Raw genomic sequence first — 12,664 nt, forward strand, 5'->3', positions numbered from 1 at the left:
TAGAATGTCATGTAATGCATCAGTTGTTTACAGCAGAGTGTCATGTAACGCATCAGTTGTTTACAGCAGAGTGTCATGAAACGCATCAGTTGTTTACAACAGAGAGTCATGAAACGCATCAGTTGTTTACAGCAGAGTGTCATGTAACGCATCAGTTGTTTACATCAGAGTGTCATGTAACGCATCAGTTGTTTACAGCAGAGTGTCACGTAACGCATCAGTTGTTTACAGCAGAGTGTCATGTAACACATCAGTTGTTTAAAGCAGAGTGTCATGTAACGCATCAGTTGTTTAAAGCAGAGTGTCATGTAACGCATCAGTTGTTTACAGCAGAGCTTCATGTAATGCATCAGTTGTTTAAAGCAGAGTGTCATGTAACGCATCAGTTGTTTACAGCAGAGCTTCATGTAATGCATCAGTTGTTTAAAGCAGAGTGTCATGTAATGCATCAGTTGTTTACAGCAGAGTGTCATGTAACGCATCAGTTGTTTAAAGCAGAATGTCATGTAACGCATCAGTTGTTTAAAGCAGAGCTTCATGTAATGCATCAGTTGTTTAAAGCAGAGTGTCATGTAACGCATCAGTTGTTTAGAGCAGAGCGTCATGTAACGCATCAGTTGCTTACAGCAGAATGTCATGAAACGCATCAGTTGTTTACAGCAGAGTGTCACGTAACGCATCAGTTGTTTAAAGGAAAGTGTCATGTAACGCATCAGTTCTTTAAAGCAGAGCTTCATGTAACGCATCGGTTGTTTACAGCAGAGTGTCATGTAACGCATCAGTTGTTTACATCAGAGTGTCATGTAACGCATCAGTTGTTTACAGCAGAGTGTCATTTAACGCATCAGTTGTTTACAGCAGAGTGTCATGTAACGCATCAGTTGTTTACAGCAGAGTGTCATGTAACGCATCAGTTGTTTACAGCAGAGCGTTACGCAACGCATCAATTGTTTACAGCAGAGCGTCGGGAAGCGTCAGTCATCATGCGAGGGTCACTGACCTACAACTCCCCAGTTTGGATGAAGGAGATTGTTGTACCACCCGTCAGCTGGAGTAAGTTCAAACTCTGAAACATAGATGTGGCAGAGTGATATTGTGTACATACACGTTAGGTTATACATCTATTGTAGCCATAGTTTTATTTCAGATTTGAATTAAGTACATAGTTCATTTACTATGTCTTACTTTTGCCATATAACTGTATTTCAGCTTAAACATTAATACCATAGCTTATCTGTTTTATTCAGTCTATTATTTATACAGCCTTTACTAACCATACCAGTGCATGCTTTTCACCCACATCACTCAGTATCCCACCACACGCTTAGACTACTCTATTGTTTTCTGTGGTCCCTCACAGCTGACCACAGGTATACCTTTGTTTTTTTGTGATCTGGTGCAGTTGCCATATTACACTTGACGTATGTACATCATAGTCATTTCGTGTATATTTTGAATGGATCTTTTGTTCAGAATTATATTCATTGATCCAATGGATGTGTTAATTTGAAGGTTAGTTGTAGTATATTTTGTGTGTGATGCTTTGTATGTATTTTTGTATTTCTGATTCTTAAAGGTAGAAATAAGTTGTGCTAGGCTTATTGCTGGTCATGTTGTGTATTGAATTCACAGAGCAATGTATTCCTAATTCAAGTAGTATATGGAGACAGGGTGCTATAATGTATACATGGAGACAAGGAGCACTAAAGGAGTATAAAGAGAAAGGGTTTCTAATTTATACATCGGGAGAAGAAGCACTAAATTAAAGTAGTATATGGAGACAGGGTGTTCTAATCTATACATGGAGACAAGGAGCACTAAAGGAGTATATGGAGACAGGGTGTTCTAATTTATACATGGAGACAAGGAGCACTAAAGGAGTATATGGAGACAGGGTGTTCTAATTTATACATGGAGACAAGGAGCACTAAAGGAGTATATGGAGACAGGGTGTTCTAATTTATACATGGAGACAAGGAGCACTAAAGGAGTATATGGAGACAGGGTGTTCTAATTTATACATGGAGACAAGGAGCACTAAAGGAGTATATGGAGACAGGGTGTTCTAATTTATACATGGAGACAAGGAGCACTAAAGGAGTATATGGAGACAGGGTGTTCTAATTTATACATGGAGACAAGGAGCACTAAAGGAGTATATGGAGACAGGGTGTTTTAATTTATACATCGAGACAAGGAGCACCAAAGGAGTATATAGAGACGGGGTGTTCTAATTTATACATCGAGACAAGGAACACTAAAGTAGTATATGGAGACAGGGTGCTCTAATTTAAACATGGATACAAGGAGCACTAAAGGAGTATATAGAGAAAGGGTTTCTAATTTATACACCGAGAGAAGGAGCACTAAATTAAAGGAGCATATGGAGACAGGGTGTTCTTATTTATACATTGAGACAAGCACCACTAAAGTAGTACATGGAGACAGGGTGTTCTAATTTATGCATCGAGACAAGGAGCCCTAAAGGAGTATATGGAGACAGGGTGTTCTAATTTATACATCGAGACAACGAGGCGCTTAAGGAGTATAAGGAGAAAGGGTGCTCTAATTTATACATGGAGACAAGGAGCACTAATGGAGTGTATGGAGACAGGGTGTTCTAATTTATACATGGAGAAAGAGTGCACTAATGTATGACACACTATGTCTACAAGAACATAACTTTGATGGAATTGAGATTGACCCAGGTCTCCGATTTATCTAGCAACGAATGTTGGATGTGTCGTAAAATCTACTTAACAGCATGTCAAACTGACGAACATAAACTGGTGGATCTGTGACCTACCTTCTTCAGAAGCCGTCATGTTGCATGTCTGCGAGTGTCCACCTGTTGGAGCAAGGAGGGGACACATGAACGCAAGTACTTGGTGTACATAGTACATGGAGAAACAGGTAAGAAGACTCGCAGTTCACCTCGTCACAGCAATGGGTATAACATGGCGGCAAATCATTGTTCACTTGGTTAAATTTGTGCAGACAAGAGAACAGCAAGGTCCATAGTTAGTTTGGTTAGATTTGCTCGGTCAAGAGAATAACGAGGTCTATTTTTCACTTTGTTAGATTGACACAGACAACAGAACAACCACAATCTATATCAGGTCTTTGAAAGGCATTTAGAAGTGATACACATGATCTGAGGAAGAGAATATCAATGTCAACTTCTGTATTATGAGGAACACAACGTTTCGGAGTATATGCTTACTCCGGATCCTTCATGCAACTAAAGAAGTTGACATTCATATATTCTCTTCCTGTACTACACAGTTGGGCAAGACAACCTATAGTTCAGCTGATTACACTGACACAGTCGACAGAACAACACGATCTATAGTTCAGCCGGGTACATCGCGCATCGACACAATCTAGTAAGGTGCCTCACTCTGGAAATGTGGGTTCGAATCAGGGAGGGGACTAAAACCCGCAAAAAGAACTGGTGTGTACCTCATTTGTGTAATATGACACAGACCATAGGACCACAAGGTGTGTACCTCATTTGTGTGATGTGACACAAACCATAGGACCACAAGGTGTGTACCTCATTTGTGTGATATGACACAGACCATAGGACCACAAGGTGTGTACCTCATTTGTGTGATATGACACAGACCATAGGACCACAAGGTGTGTACCTCATTTGTGTGATATGACACAGACCATAGGACCACAAGGTGTGTACCTCATTAGTGTGATATGGCACAGACCATAGGACCACAAGGTCTGTAGTTCAGTTGGGTGATATGACACAAACAATAGGACCACAAGGTCTGTACCTCAGTTGTGTGATATGACACAGACCATAGGACACGAAGGAGAAGTACTTAAGAAACAAGACATTCCCGATCTCTCCCCCACCCCCACCCCACCCACCCCCCCCCCACACACACCGCGACAAGAGACTTCCGGGTTGAAAATAGTTATTTTTAGGTGACATGGGGTTTTACGTCACCACTATTCCACGGTCTACAGCTAGACCTATTCAACGCTCTACAGAAAGACCATGGAGGCGGTCTCCCATCACACCCTCCACCTCTAGAACATTGAGGCGGTCTCCCATAAGACCCTCTACCTCTAGACCACAGAGGCGGTCTCCAGGAAAACACAGTACCACTAGACCATGGAGGCGGTCTCTGGGTAGACGCTCTACCACTAGACCATGGAGGCGGCCTCCGGGCAGACGTCCTACAGCTAGACCATGGAGGCGGTCTCCCATCAGACCCTCCACCTTTAGACCATGGAAGCAGTCTCCCATAAGGCCCTCTACCTCTAAACCATGAAGGCCGTCTCCGGGCAGACACAGTATCTCTAGACAATGAAGGCCGTCTCCGGGCAGATACAGTATCTCTATACAATGAAGGCCGCCTCCGGGCAGTCGCACTACCCTTAGACCATGGAGGCGTCCTGGTAGACGCTCTACAGCTAGACCATGGAGGCGGTCTCCCATCAGACCCTCTATCTCTAGACCATGGAGGCAGTCTCCGGGCAGACGCAGTATCTCTAGACCATAGAGGCGGTCTCTGGGTAGACGCCCTACAGCTAGACAGCTAGACAGCGGTCACCCGGCAGACGCTCAACCGCTAGACCATGGAGACGGTCTCTCATCAGACCGTCTACCGCTAGTCCATGGAGGTGGTCTCCGGGCAGACCCTCTACAGCTAGACCACGTAGGCGATCTTTGAAATTAGAAATCCTCATAAATCGTGACCGTTGCATGCTCACTGGTGCAAAACTGACACTTTTATTCCTCGTTGATATCTATTAAGTTCACGACAGTGTGCGGATCCGGTTACCGGACGTGTAGGGAGGTGGGCGTGTCACCTTCTGCTTATCACAGGGAGAGGGGATTTCAGAGAAGAATGACAGTTCTTCCTGTCTTCAGTCAACAATTTCCGCTAGGACAGACACAAACGGTATTTGGACTTTCTCACTTTGACTGCAAGGAAGAGAAGGGAATAAAACACAAACATGGACCATGGGTTTGCTTTCTTCAGTATAATACAATTACTATCGAGTGGTGGGGCGGTCGGGGAGCCCGTCACGCCGAAGACCTGGGTTCGAATCCCGACATGGTTACAATGTGTGAAGCCATTTCTGGTGTCCCCCGCCGTGTCATTGCTGGAATATTGCTAAAAGCGGCGTAAAACCATTCTCACTCACTACTATCAAGTGGTTTTAATTTTCTGGTTTAATCTTTGCATGTCAATACACGTCAATGCATGTTTGCGTCAATACACTTGATGTAGTTGAGCAAAGGTTCATCTGCGGCAACTTGACGAAGTGTTCTGCCTAATCTACTTCTGTCCACATGCCGTATTAGGATTGCAGATACATGCGTTTCATAAAGACATACTGTCACACGTCGTGTACGCACGGTCTGTAGCGTCTGTGATCAGATGATTGAGCTTAAGGCAGACTGACAGCCAACTTGAAAGTGTCATCAACACCTTACATAGCTACCTTGGTCCATCACTACATACGTATAGCATGGTAGCTAAGATAACGGACACGACTAGTACGGCCGGTCCAGAAGATTGCATGGACATACGACAGCCCCAAGGAAAACTTATGCATAGGCCACGCAGTTCACCACATGGTCCCTGAGATAGCTTAGATATTAAAACATATAACAATAACACCAAAAGATAAATGGTAGATATTTTGTGTTGATTATTTGCATACATTTGATTCCTTCTTTCCCACACTTGCGTTTCTGCATCAAAGTCGTCTTTTCAATATTAGCTTTTTTCCCCACAACAAGCAGACACGCCCTTCCATTAACTTGGTCATGGTCAGAGCTATGTATGCGTGCGTGCGTGCGTGCGTGCAGACTATGCGGATTTACAGTGCTAGACCACTGAGAGACCATAGCACAGTTTAACATGATTACTACACTCAGTATTCTGTATTCTGACTCCGAACCGACTAGTCCTTGTTTCAGTTCCTTAATGCCGAGCGAAGGGGTCAACTGTCAACTGTAGAGGCGCCGTGCTCGCACTGATCACCCTCGACATGCTCCGTGCGATATATACACAAGGTGCACATTGGATAGTGATTTATACACAAGGTGCACATTGAATAGTGATATATACACCAGGTGCACATTGAATAGTGATTTATACACAAGGTGCACATTGAATAGCGATATATACACACGGTGCACATTGAATAGTGATTTATACACAAGGTGCACATTGAATACCGATATATACACAAGGTGCACATTGAATAGTGATTTATACAAAAGGTGCACATTGAATAGCGATATATACACACGGTGCACATTGAATAGTCATTTATACAACCTGTGCACATTGAATAGCGATATATACACCAGGTGCACATTGAATAGTCATTTATACAACCTGTGCACATTGAATAGCGATATATACACCAGGTGCACATTGAATAGTCATTTATACACCAGGTGCACATTGAATAGCGACATATACACAAGGTTCACATTGAATAGCGATATATACACCAGGTGCCCACTGATTAGGGATATATACACAAGGTGCACACTAAATAACGATATATACACCAGGTGCACACTGAATAGCGATATATACACCAGGCCCACACTGAATAGCAACATATACACCAGGTGCACACTGAATAGCGATATATACACCAGGCGCACACTGAATAGCAACATATACACCAGGCGCACACTGAATAGCGATATATACACCAGGTGCACACTGAATAGCGATATATACACATGGTGCACACTGAATAGCGATATATACAACAGGTGCACGTTGAATAGCAATATATACAACAGGCGCACTCTGTATAGCGATATATACAACGGGTGCACACTGAATAGCGATATATACACCAGGTGCACACTGAATTGCGATATATACAACAGGTGCACGTTGAATAGCGATATATACAACAGGCGCACTCTGTAAAGCGATATATACAACAGGTTCACTCTGAATAGCGATATATACAAAAGGTGCACACTGAATAGCGATATATACAACAGGTGCACACTGAATAGCGATATATACAACAGGTGCACACTGAATAGCGATATATACACCAGGTGCACTCTGAATAGCGATATATACACCAGGTGCACACTGGATAGGTCCACACTGAATAGGAACACCGTTGATATGCTAAGGTTGAGTGACGGGGCGGCCTGTGATTGGTGGAACAACACGCGCATGCCCAGCTTAAAAGTCCGTGTACGTGATTTGTGAAGACATTGCAATGGTTGTGTTGATGTGGCCCTATCTGATGTTTATCTGATTATAAGGAAAAGGAAGCCTTTATTCATATGTAAATATGTGTGTGGATGTTCATGGTATTTTAACAGCATTGCTTATCTTACAGTTATTTACATTTCAAATGATAGGAAGAAAATGGAGGAAGTTGTGCGGGATTGGTTGATCACAGATAAACATTCACTGTACCATACATTGTATTTTATTTATGTTCACAAACAACAGGGACATTGGACCTAATCCAACAGCTGACGTGACACCCATTGTCCACAAACTGACGTAAATGACCACAACGACAGATAATCGCTGTGTACCCAAAAAGATTTGGTTGATAGAACACCACATTGGGCCAAAATTAGTATTGCATGGTGTATGCCATGATCAAATACTGAATTTATCAACCCGTGGGGAACTACGAAATTGCTCGAAAAATCTACTGATGCTTCATATTGTTGAAAAACAAAGAAATTCTCTGCCACAAGAATGACACGGTTCCTCACATCCAACCACCCAACCAATATGAAATGATGGGCCCCTAATGGCGGCTTACTTTACTGACGAGACAGACCCCAGGGAGAGGCATTGACGCGAGGCTCACTTTGCTCTATGCACTAGTCAACCTACACCTATTAAAACTGTAAGATAATTGCTCGAACATACAAGGAAGCCTTGGCGAGCTTTATACTTCCTAATACAGGCTATTTACCATCTCCAAACACACAAGCGTGATTACCCCTTCATCATATAATGCCAGTGTTTAATTCTGTGCTCGAAAATCTCTTCCCATCTCTCACACTCATTGCAAGTTTTCCTGGAAAGTGCACATTGATCATAATATATATCACGTCAGAGGGTAAGTGCTGTGTCAGTCGTACAGTGACAGTAGCCAATATAGTTCCAGCTGAAACCTGTTTCTTACACAGTGGCGTAACTACATGTATGGAAAACAACAATTATCTACGCACATCTACACACTTGCCTTTCGCGGCAATACATCGGTCTGTCCGATAGAGAAACTGCCTTTTATCAAAGGGACGCTACTCTAACTCTAGTCCATGAAACGTCGCGGCCACAGTCAGACGTTGACAGTCGGCCTGTAATAACGTTTCGAAGTGCAGTCAGATGTACCCCCAGCGACGAAACGAAACAAGGAAACAATTCGAACATATAGAGAATCTCACCCATGTGTCTATTGATATCAAATATATCAACACGAGTTTATAAATGTGGAAAAGTGGAGTTTTTCCACCATTTTTATCAACGAGTGTTGATATATTTGTTATCAAAAGACACTCGGGTGAGATTTTATTGATCATCCAACATCATTCTTCCAACGTTTTTTGGGGCTGTCGGGTAGCCTAGTGGTTAAAGCGTCCGCTCGTCACGCCGAAGACCCGGGCTCGAATCCCGACATGGGTACAATATGTGAAGCCATTTCTGGTTTCCCCCGCCGTGATATTGCTGGAATATTGCTAAAAGCGGTGTAAAACCAAACTCCAACGTTTTTCGTTTGTAGACAGTAATAAGCAGTGTCTAAGTATAAAAAGTACTGCTAAGAGCTTCAGTAGCAGAGCCATTAGTGATGTCATTTGATTGTGACGTCATGGTAACAATGACCAATCACAATGATCTGCAAAGTATTGTGATACAATTTCATTGCAGCGATATCTACAATGTAGAAATAAAGTGAATACTACACTCATTCTCGTTAGATACCATTTTTACGAAACGAGTGGACTTTCTGTGGTATCTGATCGTGGGAAAGCCATAGATAGTTCACGAGTTTCGTACAAATGGTATCTAACGAGAATTAGTGTTGTATACGTATTTTATTTATAATCCATGTCAAAATATGTATTGAAGTATAAATGCATAAAAACTTTCTTTCGTTGACAGATTAAACTGAAACCGGTTGCAAATCTGGTTGTGCATAAATATTGATATATGCCCAAATATAGGCATTATTGACATTTCTATGCATATGCATTAACAACATGTTCCTGCTGTTGTGTGTGCAAACATGACAGCTTCAACGCTCAAGATCTTATTTTAAGAATTTATTCAACTTATGGTAATTGTTGTTAGTACGCACGACATCTGTTAGAAAATCTAAAAAGTCAATTAGCGCCGCGCTTTGTATATCGGACAAACAGTCGGTCACTCGCACCGGCGGAGTTCCGGCTGTGCAATCAAAATTTTGCGGTTTCCTTGATCTATCAGCTGAATATATATCCCGTCCGTACCATTTTGGAAGAGGGTAATAAGAGTGCTTGCCAAAGACATTCATGTTAACTGTGCGACCCGATACTGAAAACGTAAAATCAACAAACTCAAGTTTGCTTACATGTCAGTGACAGCTTCGAACGAAGGGCAAGGTCACCATCGGAATAAGAAAAGACAACCGTGATTTACTCACAGTGTTTTACGCTAGGGAATGTTATCGTTCGCATTTAGGATGTTCTGGGCCACAAAATGATTTGTATCGGAACTGTTCACTTTGAGTGATCTGGTCGTGCAGTCGTGTATACGTATGTTTATTCATGAACAAACACCTCACGAAACAATGCCACAAAATACGCTTCGAATGGGGACACTGACGGCACAACCAGAGCATCCAACGTAAGTCCAGATATATATCCAGAGAGTTAAAACTGACTTCATTTCACCACGCTTATCCTTTTATGATAAATCAAATTGAAAGTCGAGAAACTGGATGGGTGCGTCACGTTCATGGGGACCCTAGATCGATCGGTAGTAGTACATTGCAAATGGATACAGTTCGATTATATAATGTCTGTACTAGCCCTGTGCATAACTCATACAGAATGCAAAGTGTAGTTGATGCGTGTGACTATCTTGTTTGGTTAGTAAAGTGTGTATAAATGTCCCTCACTTTCATGAGATTTTATGAATGAAAAAAAGTAGTTCCGTTGTGACAGAGGTCACGGTTATCCCCTCCAAAACGAATAAAACGAGGTCAAGCTTGTACGACATACGTGTGACGTACGGATTTAGTATCTTACCACCTGCATCTTCACCCAAGTGATATCTCAACATGATATATAAATTGCGGCCAAATCCAACTTTTTTAATTTGCAGAAAAAGGTTCAAAGCCGCAGATAATGGAACGTGATCCCGCTTGGCTAGTGTCCTCGCAAAATTGTTTCTCCAAAGTTGCCAAAACGTGTAAAATGCCTTAGCCACGTCACAGTAAGACACAGATTTTCAGTATATTAGACTGTGCTTTTCCTAATGATAGCAATTATCCCAGTATTCTCTCCAGATTCCCGATAGACAATTCTGACGCAATCGCCGAAAGATTCCATGTTTGTTTATAAACAGTGAAAGTAGTTCCTACTTGACCTTTGATATTTGCATCTCTATCCGCATATGACCCTAACGGATATCGTTTTACCCGTTTGCGTTATCCCGACGAGAAACCCACCCATTACATGAAAGAAGTATTTATGACTCTGAATGTACAACAGTACACGCTATTACTTTCCTACACGGCAAATGCTTGTGTTATGAAGTTTTCGAATACTAGTAATAGTATTATGTCTTCCAAATAGTGGACTGGGGTGATGAGAGTATATGATCCGACCCTGACTGGAGACTTGGGGTCTGCATTGTCATCGGGTGTCTCATGACGGCCACAGTGCTGGGTGATCCGCATCTTGCTTTAGATGTATGGTGGTATCTACTCCTCATCTATTCTTCCATCTATTCCTCATTCTATTCCTTCATCTATTACTTCACCTATTCCTCCACCTACTCCACTATATTCCTGTATCGTGTCATTTATCGTTTTGTTGTTGATCTACACTGGAGGGCGTTATCGGGATTCAACTCCATCAGGCCAAGGAGGAAGTGAGATCAACACGTTGCCTATGGTGCGCAGTCAGTGTGTTGACGGATGCCTTTCACGATACAACGTTGACGTATACCGGTGTAGCATAATGGTCTAGAGAACAAACACTGGATTGCAGGGGTCGAAGGGCAGATGTGAGGCAAGAGATAAACCTTCAGTTTTACTGCTTATATCCGGATAAAAAGGTATAACAGATAAAAACAGATAGAAATAGCTCCTGTGTCACCGAATCGTGACAACAACATCAGGATTAAGCAGGGTCACAAACATACACTTTTAGAAGCTCCAGAGCTCTAGAGACTTTGATTTACGGTGTGCTTACTTACACGTAAACATAACTGAAGGCACCCATTGTAGAACCTGTATGCTATGGGGATGAGAACACCAGAGTTGTCCTTCAAGGCTATTAAAGCATATGAAATGTGGTTGTCATTCGGGTACTACGTGCAAAGGTTAATCTGGTCTCATAATAATAGCAATAATCGACAAAAACGTATTTAAACGATCAATTAAAGTCTTGCCGGTAGTCGGCCATCCATTAAACCCGGGCCAGGCTTAAACATGAAAAGAACAAGATATGCGCAATACGACAACTAAGGGTTGACCGTATTGCGCAAACGAAGACAATCTGCGTTGTACAGCGATTACAAAGTGTTCACCAATGTGCAGCGTTGCATAACTGCACAGAGCTACACTGTGTGTATCGAACAATCGACAGTGTTGGTACTCTACCGAACAGCGTCACAAATGTTATGATAAAGCTACCATATAAAGTATAACCTCTTAAGTAGCTGCAGTAAATACAGGGTGACAATATACACAGAGGTTTGTCTAATGTCTGGACAATTGCGTTTCTCATAGCTGCTGTGAGCGAGACGGGTCCACAACACAGGATATATTTAGAGCGTGAGAAATTTAAGATATACTTGTTTCGTATGTTCTAAGATCAATGTTGATGTCTTCATGTCACACAGCGTTCTGTGCGTGACAGGCATAGTCTGTGTCAATGTATCAAAATCGCTACCAACTCTAAAATAAAGTAAATATATATGACATATATATGGACATACCGTTTTTTCCCAGGAATATTAACACCCAGAATAGGATGACCGTCTTCCATGATAGCATGGTGGTGCTTGAGGTGACTAGCAATCTGACATAGAGGGCTGGTATGTCGCTCTGCTGGAGTTTCTACCAAGGAGGAAGTAAATTACTATGAAACTCATTCGACACGTGACCTGTTAAATATGCATGTATATACGCTTGCTTGTTTGAAAACGCTTCGAATTCGTAGAGTAGAACATGGGCACAGTAAGCATGTGATTGTTGAAAGTCGTATTGTAGTGCTATGCGTTATTGGGACGTAGCTAGGGGGATGGGGGTAACTAGCTTGCGAGATGGGGGTAACTAGCCGGCGGGATGGGGGTTAATCGCTCTCGAGAAAGGGGGGGGGGGGGGGATGGGTTTAACTAGCTGGGGTAATGAGGGTAACAAGCTGGCGGGATAGGGGTAACTAGCTGGCGGGATGGTGGTTACA

The 12,664-nt window shown here is 42.4% G+C and overlaps 1 protein-coding gene across 1 annotated transcript in view; it reads right to left on the reverse strand.

The window, feature by feature from the left end:
• Nucleotides 1-12,337, reverse strand: part of LOC139453801 (dual oxidase 1-like) — a 58,983-nt gene extending 46,646 nt beyond the window's left edge. Inside the window, exons 1-3 of the mRNA XM_071235266.1 lie at nucleotides 12,198-12,337; nucleotides 2,807-2,848; nucleotides 1,001-1,066 (exon numbers count right to left, since the gene is read on the reverse strand). Of these exons, the coding sequence (XP_071091367.1) occupies nucleotides 1,001-1,066; nucleotides 2,807-2,848; nucleotides 12,198-12,255 (166 nt within the window). The 5' untranslated portion in view covers nucleotides 12,256-12,337. The remainder of the gene's footprint in view (nucleotides 1-1,000; nucleotides 1,067-2,806; nucleotides 2,849-12,197) is intronic.
• Between the last annotated feature and the right edge of the window lie 327 nt (nucleotides 12,338-12,664).

This window comes from Haliotis cracherodii, unplaced genomic scaffold (assembly GCF_022045235.1).
Source record: "Haliotis cracherodii isolate W230 unplaced genomic scaffold, xgHalCrac1.p SCAF_1, whole genome shotgun sequence".
NCBI lineage: Eukaryota > Metazoa > Mollusca > Gastropoda > Lepetellida > Haliotidae > Haliotis > Haliotis cracherodii.